Source organism: Salmo salar, chromosome 14 (assembly GCF_965601325.2).
Source record: "Salmo salar chromosome 14, fSalSal1, whole genome shotgun sequence".
NCBI lineage: Eukaryota > Metazoa > Chordata > Actinopteri > Salmoniformes > Salmonidae > Salmo > Salmo salar.
This window is the reverse complement of record NC_138304.1, coordinates 77,172,076-77,185,976: the sequence shown is the minus strand read 5'-3', so window position 1 is coordinate 77,185,976 and position 13,901 is coordinate 77,172,076. Positions and strand designations below refer to the sequence as shown.

Genomic DNA, 13,901 nt, shown 5'->3' with positions numbered 1-13,901 from the left:
TGGCTGCTTGCCACACCTCTTAACACAATCAAAAATATGGTATTATTCAAAAGATATCGTGATGTGTTTTGTTATAATGATTGTTATGACGTCTCACGATTATTCGATTCTTTCTTCCACCAACCCCAAGCCACGCTTTCCAGTGCTGGCAGCGGTAGCTCCTTGTCGTGCAGTCCCACAGAACGCTCCTTGGCCGCGGCCTCTCCTTGGTCTTTTCCCCCGGCTCCTTCTCTTCCGACTGTCTTACAACCACAAAGCTGAAATGCGATCCCTTTGCAGTTTCCTCGGTAACCTACAGAATCTCTTCTGAGGCTGATTTTTTTCATCTTTTTGTTGTGATTATTTTTGCAGCCTATTACTCTTTAATACCATAACTGGCGTTCTATTTAAACATAGGCCTACTTGTACTCTCTGATAGCCTAATTATCAATCTAATGATCAATGATCAGGTAGGTTCATCTGTCAATTGTTTGTCAAATGCATTCAGTATTTCTGTGAAAGAAACGGAAGATTATTGAATGCCATCACACATGTGATTGAAATTCACAGAACGATGTGTCAATATTAAATGCGTATCATACATCACCCCTACTTTAATCGATATGACAAGGCCAGAGTTATCATACAGGCAGAAACGTGTGTAGAAATGTAGGGTGTATGCCAACAACTAGACTACGAATGCATCATCGTGCTCAGGCTATGCGCGTTTACACACCACGTCTGTCCAGCAATAAAGAAAAGATAGCCTATAGACGTATTATACCTTTCCAATGCGCGTATATGCCCCAAATCCAGAAAATGCGTAAAACATGGAATATTTTCCAATTCGTAGGCTACACTTTGTTTGCTGATAGCAGCGGGGAAGACTTGAGGACACGTCCGTAGTCTGTCATCCCCTCACTGAAGTCCAATAAACCGACATGTAAATGCATCACATTCCAAATTAACTGGATAATTCAAAGGAGTTTCAGCTTTGATGCTCCCTCCGTTCTACCGTCAAATCTATTTCTCTATGGTGCTGCGTCAGACTTTATTTGTAGCTTGGAGAGCTGGATTGATCGATGGTGTCCGCATAGGTTATGTTGTATACATTGTCGCCAATCTGTTTTGTCGCGCTTCATCTAGCTCTGTCACTTGCAACGAGAGGATTGAGATGCAAATTGTCAGAAAGAGGCGGAGGTGATTGGTGAAATCGTTCCTTCTCGATTATATTCTCTCTTTGGCGCGCGCGCTCTCTCTCCCTCTATCGCTTGCAACGACGACCGGGGGGCGCGCGCACACACACGAAGCATAACAAGAAGAGGTTACGAGAGAGGGGGAAGTGTGTGGGAAGCATGGGCGCAATTGCGCTATAGGCTTACAGGATGCACGGTAAACCGTGGTAGCCTAAATGGTCACAAACGAACCAGACAACAGCCTACCAACTACACATTCATTTTTAGCAAAGTAAAACAGCTCTCCCAAGACTAAAGCATTCAATTGTGTTTCAAATGATGTGCATGTGCCCAACATTTGGGAACATTGGGAGCTTTCTGGGACCCTGGGAACCCACATATGCCTATATGGTGATATTTTGGCAGCTATGGCATACTGTCAGTTGACCTTTATATTATTTTTACTCCTCAGTCATTTATATGTATTACGTCCTCTAAAGAAGACTGACAATTAGACATTTGCATTGAGGCATTGGCTTAGGACACCAACCAACAGTGTTGATAAATCATATCTGACTACATAGGAAATCTATATCTGTTCAAAAGACGCTCCTCCAGCTGCAGAATGTGTACTTTATTTATTACCCACAGATGTGTGTTGATCAACCCTAGGCCTGGAGATCAACTGGATTTGCAGCCGTTTGTTGAAGACCAATAATAACAAACCTGATTTAACCAATCAAAGGCTTGATCAGTTGCTAGAACACCTACACATCCGGGGTCTCGAGGACCAGGTTTGAAGACCACTGCCACACAAATGTTGCCTCTCTGAACCTAGTAGCTCTGTAGCATCAGCACTTCACCCCACATGGTGCCACACCATGAAAATAAAAATGCCAAGCATTTTCAGAGATAGAATTTTCCTAAAGGCTGATACTATGAAGTTTGGAGTTGGAATGGTGAATGAATTGAAAGCAAACTCCATGCCCTACATTTCTATCAACAATGGGTAGAGTAAGTCTAAATGTACAGCTCTTCATTCAACCACTGATGCAGATGGCATTTTGTTAAAGAAAATACTCACTAAACTGAAGGATTCTTATTCCATGCATCTTTGAATGAACACATAACTACACAATTTGTATTCTGACCACCTGTTCCGTGTTCTACAGCAGTTTATTAAAGATGAGACTGTACTAGCCAATCATGGTTCCTGGATCCAACCAAGCCAGCCACGGGGGGATAAATCAGTATTCCCAGTTTCCATGACAACCATACTGTATGCCATTGATTATTTCCCTTTTATCTGCAGGCAGCACAAAAGGAGATTTTTTACTTGAAGAGGAGGAAAATATAGAGGAAAATGGAGCGCGTGAGCCATCTTGGTGTAAAAAAATAAATCTGAACGGTTTGGTACTTGGTATTTTATTAGGATCCCCATTAGCTGTTGCAAAAGCAGCAGCTACTCTTCCTGGGGTCCACACAAAACATGAAACATAATACAGAATGACATAATACAGAACATCAATAGACAAGAACAGCTCAAAGACAGAACTACATACTTAAAAAAAAAAGGCACACGTAGCCTACATATCAATACATACACACAAACTATCTAGGTAAAATAGGGGAGAGGCATTCTGCCGTGAGGTGTTACTTTATCAGTTTTTTTAAACCAGGTTTGCTGTTTATTTTAGCAATATGAGATGGAAGGAAGTTCCATGCAATTAGCGCTCTATATAATACTGTACGCTTTCTTGAACTTGTTCTGGATTTGGGGACTGTGAAAAGACCCGTGGTGGCATGTCTGGAGGGATAAGTGTGTGTGTCAGCTGTGTGTATGTTGACTATGTAAACAATTTGGGATTTTCAACACATTAATGTTTCTTATAAAAAGAAGAAGTGATGCTGTCAGTCTCTCCTCAACCCTTAGCCAAGAGAGACTGGCATGCATAATATTTATAACAGCCCTCTGATTACAATTAAGAGCAAAACATGCCGCTCTGTTTTGGGCCAGCTGCAGCTTAACTAGGTCTTTCCTTGCAGCACTGGACCACACGACTGGACAATAATCAAGATTAGAGAAAACTAGCCTCAGAACTTGCTTTTTGGAGTGTGGTGTCAAAAAAGCAGAGCATTCTTTATTACGGCCAGACCTCTCCCCATCGTTACAACCATTGAATCTATAGGTTTTGACCATGACAGTTTACAGTCTAAAGTAACGGCAAGTAATTTAGTCTCCTCAACTTGTTCAACAGCCACACCATTCATTACCAGATTCAGCTGAGGTCTAGAACTTAAGGAATGATTTGTACCAAATACAATGCTCTTAGTTTTAGAGATGCTCTGGACCAGTTTATTACTGGCCACCCATTCCAAAACAGACTACAATTCTTTGTTAAGAGTTTCAGTAACTTCATTAGCTGTGGTTGCTGATGTGTATATGGTTGAATCATCAGCATACATGGACACACATGCTTTGTTTAATGCCAGTGGCAGGTCAATGGTAAAAATAGAAAAGAATAGAGGGCCTAGAGAGCTGCCCTGCTGTAGACCACACTTTACATGTTTGACATTAAAGAAGCTTCCTTTGAGTTCTATTAGATAGATTGCCATATTGTGAATTCAGAGCTGAGGTTGAAAAGCCATAACACATATGATTTTTCAACAACAGGTTATGGTCAATAATATCAAAGGCTGCACTGAAATCTAACAGTACAGTTCCCACAATCTTCTTATTATCAATTTCTTTCAACCAATCATCAGTCATTTGTGTCAGTGCAGTACATGTTGAGTGCCCCTCTCTATAAGCATGCTGAAAGTCTGTTGTTCATTTGTTTACAGAGAAATAGCATTGTATTTGGTCAAACACCATTTTTTACAGCAGTTTGCTAAGAGTTGGCAGCAAGCTTATAGGTCTACTGTTAGAACCAGTAAAGGCCGCTTTACCACTCTTGGGAAGTGGAATTACTTTGGCTTCCTTCCAGGCCTGAGGACAAAGACTTTCCTCTAGGCTCAGATTAAAGATATGACCGATAGGAGTGGCTATAGAGTCAGCTACCATCCTCAGTAGCTTTCCATCTAAGTTGTCAATGCCAGGGGGTTTGTCATTATTGATCGATAACAATAATTTTTCCACCTCTCCCACACTAACTTTACAAAATTCAAACTTGCAATGCTTTTCTTTCATTATTATTTTTTTTATGCATGAATACAATTGCTCACTGTTCGATGTTGGCATTTTCTGCATTTAGTTTGCCCACTTTTCCAATGAAATAATCATTCAAATAATTGCCAACATCAAATAGTTTCGTAATGAATAAGCCATCTGATTCGATGAAAGATGAAGTTGAATTTGTATTTCTGCCCATAATTTCATTTAAAAGTACAACAAAGTTTTTTTCCCATCATTCTTTATATCATTGATCTTGACTTCATAATACAGTTTCTTCTTTTTGTTAAGTTTAGTCACATCATTTCTCAATTTGCAGTAAATCAGCCAGTCAGATGTGCAGCCAGACTTATTAGCCACTCCTTTTGCCCCATCTCTTTCAACCATACCGTTTTTCAATTACTCATCAATCCATGGAGCCTTAACAGTCCTAACAGTCAGTTTCTTAACAGGTGCATGTTTATAAATAATTGGAAGAAGCAATTTCATAAATTCATCAAGTGCAGTGTCTGGATGCTCCTCATTAATCACATCAGACCAACACATATTTTTAACAGCATCCACATAAGAGTCATAGAAAAATCTCTTACTATTTAACAAACCTCAGCCTGGTTATTACCATGGTTACCATCAGGAGAGAGATGAGATCTCACCTCGGTGATGTTGCAGTATCATTTTATTTTCTTCGACTGAACTTTTTTCCCCACTATATTATAATTCATTATTTTAAATGTGTCTCGCACGCACGCACGCACGCACACACACACACACACATTGCCTATTATCATATCAAGGCTTATCGGTGCTCATCTCCTGATCTGGACTATTCAAAGTGCCTGATTACGGAATTGCTACTAAAACAAGGGCTGCACTGGGTAGTTTGTAAGCTCAGTGGGACACAAGGACACTTGTCAGCTAAGACAAAAGTCAATCAAGACAAAAAACTCACATTCGATTTGGGCATTACCCTATTTCATCAAAACTTGTATTTGGTGTAAAAATATAAAAGCATTCATGCATTACGAGAGAGAGAGCATGTTTGAACTGATGTACAGTTACGTTTTGATTTGTATGCGTTTCATACAATCTAGTTTCAAACGGGCAGTGTAGTACTTCGTTTGGCACAAGAGCTGCTTTTTTTTCACAAACGGGGTCCAATTCATTGTATGATATTGTTAAAGTACAGATTTAAACCGATCGCGGTACACTGTTGATGTGTAAAACTTGTGATGGTGTTCTTCTCTCTTGCGCTGCAACTGCAAGAGTCCTGGACATCAAATCCAATAATGATTGCTGCTGTGTGTGTGTGTGTGTGTGTGTGTGTGTGTGTGTGTGTGTGTGTGTGTGTGTGTGTGTGTGTGTGTGTGTGTGTGTGTGTGTGTGTGTGTGTGTGTGTGTGTGTGTGTGTGTGTGTGTGTGTGTGTGTGGGGTGTGTGTGTGTGTGTGTGTTTTCAGGAAGTATTCATACCCCTTCACTTATTACATATTTTGTTGTTACAGCCTAGATTCAAAATGGGTAAAATGTATATTTTCTGTCACCCATCTACACACAATTCCAGGCTGTATCACAACCGGCCGTGATTGGGAGTCCCATAGGACGGCGCACAATTGGCCCAGCATCGTCCAGGATAGGGTTTGGCCGAGGTAGGCCGTCATTGTAAATAAGAATTTGTTCTTAACTGACTTGCCTAGTTAAATAAAGGTTAAATAAAAAATAAATAAAACAAATACCCCATAATGACAAAGTGAAAACATGTTTTTAGAAAATGTTCACACCCCTGAGTCAATACTTTGTAGAAGCACCTTTGGCAGTAAATACAGCAGAATGTCTTTCTGGGTAAGTCTCTTAAGAGCTTTCCACAACTGGATTGTGCAACATTTGCCCATTGTTATTTTCAAAACTCTTCAAGCTCTGTCAAATTGGTTGTTGATCACTGCTAGACAACCATTTTCAGGTCTTCCAATAGATTTTCAAGTAGATTTAGGTCAAAAGTGTAACTTGGCCAACATTCACTGTCTTCTTGGTAAGCAACTCCAGTGTAGATTTGGCATTGTGTTTTAGATTATAGTCCTGCTGAAAGGTGAATTCAACTCCCAGTGTCTGGTGAAGAGCAGACTGAACCAGGTTTCCCTCTAGGGATTTTGCCTGTGCTTAGCTCCATTTCGTACATTTGTTTTATCCTGAAAAACTCCCAAGTCAGAAAAATGATTGCAAGCATTCCCATAACATGATGCAGCCACCACAATACTTGAAATATGGAGTATTTGGAATATTTTTATTCTGTACAGGCTACCTTCTTTTCACTCTGTCAATTAGGTTAGTATTGTGGAGTAACTACAATGTTGTTGCTCCATCCTCAGTTTTCTCCTATCACAGCCAATGCGAGACATTGCAAAACCTCCCTGGTCTATGTGGTTGAATCTGTGTTTGAAATTCACTGCTCGACTGAGGGACCTTACAGATAATTGCATGTGTGGGGTATAGAGATGAGGTAGTCATTCAAAAGTCATGTTAAGCACTATTATTGCACACAGAGTGAGTCCATGCAACTTATTATGTGACTTGTTAAGCACATTTATACTCCAGAACGTATTAAGGCTTGCCATAACATAAAGGGTTAACTCAAGACATTTCAGCTTTTGATTTGTAATTAATTTGTAAAACATTGGACAATGTGTAGGCCAGTGACAAACAATCTACATTTAATCAATTGTAAATGCTTAACAATTGCTTAACAAGTGTTGATACACACGGGAAACTGTTGAGCATGTATAACCCAGCAGCGTTGCAGTTCTTGACACAAAGCGGTGCGCCTGGCACCTTCTACTATACCTCGTTCAAAGACACTTAAATCTTTTGTCTTGCCCATTCACCCTCTGACTGGCACACATACACAGTCCATGTCTCAATTGTCTCAAGGCTTAAATATCATTCTTTAACCTGTCTCCTCCCCTTCATCTAAACTGATTGAAGCGTATTTAACAAGAGACATCAGTAAGGGATCATAGCTTTCACCTGTATTCACCTGGTCACTATGTCATGGCAAGAGCAGCTATTCTTGATGCTTTTTAAGGCAGAACTGAATGCTCTCCCACTGGGCACAGACCTCAGTCCAACGTTTAGTTTGTTGTTGGCGGACATCAATTCAATGTGAAATCAGCAAAACTTTGAACCATGTAAATGCGTTTTGGTTTAAAGTTGGGTAAAAATGAGACAGACTGTAGTCAAGTTGCAATAACATGCATGGAAGTGGTTCCCATGTCACATCTTCGTTTTTTTTAACTTTTTCCCTGAGTATTGGGACTCTGGATTCAGATCATGTTATGTAATTTCAGAAGCTGTGTTTTTAACAAAACCCATTTAGCTGACAGCCAAAAGCATTTCATCTACATAGAATAACAGGACAATTAAAGGTGAAGAATTTGTGAACCAATTTGTGAACCACTAATAAAATAGCCAGCATTAATTGTTGATGTGGGAAAATAAGTTCTTCACTCCATCATTAATTACATGATTACATATTGCAGTCCCACTGTGAAACCCACTCACAAATACTGGTGAATTAGAAAAAGTGTTAATGCTCATAATTGCACATTACCACCACCAGCCAATTCCATGGGGCACTAGATAAATCTGAAAACTTTGCTTTCTACAAATACAGTGTATCTCTAATTCAGTATGTACAAATGTACCAGGGTCGTTCGTTCAATAAAATGCGTGCCTTTTAGGTCCATTTGATATCTTAAGATATCTTAAATTGTGCACCAACATTGAATTTTAAAAGTCTGTTATAGTCAATGAATATTGACCACATGGACAAGGTAAAATATATTTATATATGTTTTCCTAATTTTAAGGTCAACTCTTTCATGTGAACTGAACTCTCATTTTAATATAGTGAAACTATTCCTTATTTATTTTCATATTTTTTAAAAGAAACATTGAACATCTAATAGTCAAATCATAGCGTAAAAGCAGGTGATCTGGTTCTACTATTTTTGGCCATTTTCTAGTATTTTGTGGTGGAAAACTGAGTGAGTCAAGCATGACTCATCAACCCTGTTACCCATAGATAGACAACATGAAACATTTCTAGTCTTTTTTAATCTTGCTTAAACTGCCCCTCCCTGTTGAATACAACAAGCTTCTATTTCCCCTGTCAGGGGATTCATGGCTGATTTAAGATGAAATCATTAATATTGTTACTTTATTTGGTACTTAGAGCTGCAATATGTGTCACGTTCGTCGTAGGAATGAGCGGACTAAAGTGCAGCGTGTGTGTCGTTCCAACAACAAACCGTGACGCAGAGGTGAAACATACACTGATTCAAAGATACAATCTCCCACAAACCCAGGTGGAAAAACCCCTACTTAAGTATGATCTCCAATTAGAGATAATGAGGACCAGCTGCCTCTAATTGGAGATCATCCCAAACAAAACCAACATAGAAATACAAAACTAGAACATGAACATAGAAATAGAAAACATAGAGAGAGAAAAAAAACCTGTCACGCCCTGACCTACTCTACCATAGAAAATAACATCTTTCTATTGTCAGGACGTGACAATATGTAACTTTTGAAGTTACAAAATTCAAGTTATACATCTGTCATTCTCATAGAAAGCAAGTCTAAGAAGCGGTAGGTCTGTTCTATGTACACTATTTCTATGCTTCGCGTTTTTAAGTTTTGTTTTTGTCTTTTACTCTCGGTTTTGTATACCAGCTTCAAACAGCTGAAAATACAATCTTTTTGTTAATGGAAAATATATTTCACATCGGTTTACATTGCATTCAGAAAGTATTCAGACCCCTTGACTTTTTCTACATTTTCTTATATTACAGCCCTATTCAAAAATATATATTTTTTAATATTTGAATTTACACACAATACCCCATGATGACAAAGTGAAAACAGGTTTTTAGAAATGTTTGCAAATTTATTCAAGTAAAAAAACAGAAATAACTTATTTACATAACTATTCAGACCCTTTGCTATGAGACTCGAAATTGAGATCAGGTGCATCCTGTTTCCACTGATCATCCTTTTTACAACTTGATTGGAGTCCACCTGTAGTAAATGGAATTGATTGGACATAATTTGGAAAGGCACACACCTGTCTATATACACAGTTGACAGTGCATTTCAGAGCAAAAACCAAGCCATGAGATTGAAGGAATTATCTGTAGAGCTCAGAGAAAGGATTGTGTCAGGGCACAGATCTGGAGAAGGGTACCAACACATTTCTGCAGCATTGAAGGTGTCCAAGAACACAGCGGCCTGCATCATTCTTAAATGGAAGAAGTTTGGAACCACCAAAACTCTTCATAGAGCTGGCCTCGCGGCCAAACTGAGCAGTCAGGGGAAAGGGGCCTTTGTCAGAGAGGTGACCAAGAACCCGATGGTCACTCTGATAGAGTTCTTCAGTTCCTCTGTGGAGATGGGAGAATCTTCCAGAAGGACAACCATCTCTGCAGCACTCCACCAATTAGGCCTTTAAGGTAGAGAGGCCAGACGGAAGCCACTCCTCAGTAAAAGGCACATGACAGCCCACTTGGAGTTTGTCAAAAGGCACCTAAAGACTCTCAGACCATGTGAAACAAGATTCTCTGGTCTGATGAAACCAAGATTGAACTCTTTTGCCTGAATGCCAAGAGTCACTTCTGGAGGAAACCTGGCACCATCCCTACAGTGCAGCATGGTGGTGGCAGCATCATGCTGTGAGGATGTTTTTCAGCGACAGGGACTTGGAGACTAGTCAGGATCGAGGGAAAGATGAACGAAGCAGAGTACAGAGAGATCCTTAATGAAGACCTGCTCCAGAGCACTGGGCCGAAGGTTCACCTTCCAACAGAACAACAACCCTAAGCACACAGCCAAGACAACGCAGGAGTGGCTTCAGGACAATTCTCTGAATGTCCTTGAGTGGCCCAGCCAGAGCCCAGACTTGAACCCGATCGAACATCTCTGGAGAGAAAATAGCTGTGCAGTGACGCTCCCCATCTAACTAGACAGAGCTTGATAGGATATGCAGAGGTTAATGGGAGAAACTTCCCATATACAGGTGTGCCAAGCTTGTAGCGTCATACCCAAGAAGACTTGAGGCTGCAATCTCTGCCAAAGGCACTTCAACCAAATACATAAGCAAAAATGTCTAAAAACGTTTTTGGTTTGTCATTATGGGGTATTTGTATGTAGATTGTTGAGGGGAAAAACACATTTAATACATTTTTGAATAAGACTGTAATGTGGAAAAAGTGAAGGGGTCTGAATACTTTCCGAAAGCACTGTATATACTGTACTTCCATAAATGTTTTCAACGGATCCTGGGGGACATTCAGACATGTACGTGTTCATAAGAGCCTCACCTTTCCACAGAGGGATATTAGTTTGTAGCCCAAACTGTTCAGACGCTACAGACAGAAGTAAGCAGATTGGCTGTATCGACTTCAGGCGAGTCCAAAGACGCTTGTGGGGGTCGTACAGCAAAACTGGGAACACCGTGATCATGAGAAGTCTCATCAGAGGAATAATAGTTTGTTTGGACGCTACAGATTATTTTTCTAGAAGACCGAGTATTGGGATGTCTCATGATCTGAACAACACCACTAGCTCTGTCACATTTCACAGCAGATGCGGAAGTGCAACATCGGTGGATGTGGTGGATTGAGTTGTATCCAATGCAAAAAAACAAACAGATATCTCTAGCTTAGGCCTGATCACCGACAACGATGAGACAGTCTATAGGGAGGAGGTCAGAGACCTGGCTGTATGGGGCCAGGACAACAACCTCTCCCTCAACGTGATCAAGACAAAGGATATGATTGTGGACTACAGGAAAAGGAGGACCAAGCACGCCCCCATTCTCATCGACGGGGCTGTAGTGGATCAGGTTGAGAGCTTGAAGTTCCTTGGTGTTCACATCACCAATTAACTATCATGGTCCAAACACACTAAGACAGTAGTGAAGAGGACACGACAAAGCCTATTCCCCCTCAGGAGACTGAAAAGATTTGGCATGGGTCCTCAGATCCTCAAAAGGTTCTACAGCTGCACCATCGAGAGCATTCTGTCTGGTTGCATCACAGCCTGGTATGGCAACTGCTCGGCTTCTGTCCGAAAGGCACTACAGAGGGTAGTGCGTACGGCCAAGCTTCCTGCCACCCAGGACCTCTATACCAGGCGGTGTCAGAGGAAGACTCCAGCCACCCTAGTAATAGACTGTTCTCTCTGCTACCGCACGGCAAGTGGTACCAGAGCGCCAAGTCTAGGTCCAAAAGGCTTCTTAACAGATTCTACCCCCAAGCCATAAGACTTCTGAATAGCTAATCAAAGGGCTACCCAGACTATTTGCATTACCCTCCACCCCCTCTTTTACGCTGCTGCTACGCTCTGTTTATTGTCTATACATAATTACTTTAACTCTAACTACTGTACATGTACATTTTACCTCAATTACCTCGACTAACCGGTGTCCCCGCACATTGACTCTGTACCAGTAACCCCTGTATATAGCCTCGCTATTGTTATTTTACTGCTGCTGTTTAATTATTTGTTACTTGTATTTTCAATTTTTTACTCAACACTTATTTTTTTAAAATCTGAATTGTAAGTTATGGGCTTGTAAGTAAGCATTTCACTGTAAGGTCTACACCTGTTGTATTCGACGCGTTTGACAAATACAATTTGATTTGATTGGATTTAAACTGACACATTTTATAGGGATTATTTTGTTATGCTAATTAGATTGATCAAAAGGCACCGAATTGGTGGAACGACCCACCAACTAATGTACAGGCTACAGAGTATTAACAATTGTATCAACAAAGCCAATAGATGTATTCTTAGAGGCACAATTATAGGCATTTCATTCCGAAATTCATAAAATTATTGTTTTCCATACGCATTTCTTCATCTCTGTATTTGATTGCGGCATACAGGTACATGCCAACACTGACCATTGGAAAAAAGATTTTCTCTAAACCAGCAATCAGGGAACGCTTAGCTTGTTTCATGGTGCAGTTTGATTACAAATCTATTTAAATAATTAAACTATTCTATGCTTCCAGAACAATAGTATAATGAAACATTTTATAATATTTTGAACCTGACCAATACCAATACGGTCAAATTGTTGTTTGACATACTGTAGTGCATCATGTCAATGCATCACTTCAACAACAAAAGACTACAAACTGCAAGTGGGCACTTCTTATTTATTTGAGGTATAAACATGACTGTGAGCTACTGATGGTTTATAATATATCATTTGATTTGATTGACACATAAAAAGGCACAGAGAAGGAATGCAAAGCCGAATAGTAACCAACAGTATGCTTTCATAGTGGTGTATTTAAATCGACTCCTAACAAATACAATGGCCTGGGAACTGCAAGCATGCATGTACTAAACAAGAGCCTGCAGATACCCAGAAAAACAAAAAACGATGTATTTGAATTGGTGCTACTGAACTGGAAGGCATTTACATACTTTCCACTTTGTAATCCAGTAGAAATCTTTTCGGGATATATGTTCTACATACCTATCTCAGGGTGTTGATGTCTCCCCTCCACCGGCACACTGACTGTCCTTCGGAGCAGCTTGGTGCGCTCACTGCGCTGAGAGCCTGAGCGACGCTCGCGCATTAGTAAAGGGTGAACCTATGGCAGGAACAGAGGGTCAGAGAGGTCAAAGTCAATTCGTCAGATTGTTCCTTGGTCACTCCACGCCCGTTCATCCCTCCTACTAGCACCTCCCCTACATACTGTAGAAATCACTGGTGTTGGGCACTAAAGCCTCACTTTCTTTAGCTGTTGTCCTGCAATAAAAAAGTGATTGCACAGGATATTAAATAATTTAATTTATGCTAAATGGATAATTTAATTTATGCTAAATGATCATATCAAACCAGAGCATATGCTGTATAAGAAAAAGTTAGTTGTGTAACACTGCTACATGTTTTTATTATTTTATTTATGTCCATTTCATGGTGTAAAATGTTCAGTTACCTTCATATGACTTAATATATGTACAGCATTTAACATAATAAAGCTCAAAACTGAAAACCTCCCCTCCTGAAATCTAAACCTTTGAGAGTTGACTGTCTCAAGGACCAAGGGCATTTTCCACCCACACTTAAAGACTTAAACACGGAGATCATTTTACTATACATAGTTGTTTGACATCATGAAATACCACAGAGAGAAAAGTAGATGGCTCAGCACAACCTCATTGAACTTGAAGAGCTACTGAACATTATGTTTAGTGGGTTCTGCTGTTAGCTGGGGCAAAGAGACCTTGGCTAAGGGACAGTGAAAGGACAAGCGAGTGGTCCGAAATACCTTCTCCCACAGGTATTTCCCCAGACAGGTGACGTGAGCCACCAGTGACATTGGCATTGTTATACTGTGTCATAGTAAGTAGCAGAAAACACATAAAAAAGTGTAGCAATGGTAACGTTAGCAATAACAAATTGTCATCCCAATTTACTTAAGATCTATTAAGTTGAATCTAAGTTAAATAGCTTTTTTCCTTTATTCACTGTTATAGTATTGCACAGATTTTTCAAATGCAC

The 13,901-nt window shown here is 40.1% G+C and overlaps 1 protein-coding gene across 3 annotated transcripts in view; it reads right to left on the bottom strand.

The window, feature by feature from the left end:
• The window catches only part of LOC106570191 (ras/Rap GTPase-activating protein SynGAP), a 67,021-nt gene extending 54,039 nt beyond the window's left edge, over window positions 1-12,982 (bottom strand). For 2 of the 3 annotated variants that reach the window (XM_014142239.3, XM_014142241.3), the window contains exon 1: window positions 12,870-12,982. In XM_014142239.3, coding sequence (XP_013997714.2) covers window positions 12,870-12,972 — 103 coding nt within the window. In that variant the 5' untranslated portion in view covers window positions 12,973-12,982. Of the gene's footprint in view, window positions 1-97; window positions 1,244-12,869 lie in introns of those variants that run through there. The other variant, XM_082961199.1, reaches the window with a different exon arrangement.
• Between the last annotated feature and the right edge of the window lie 919 nt (window positions 12,983-13,901).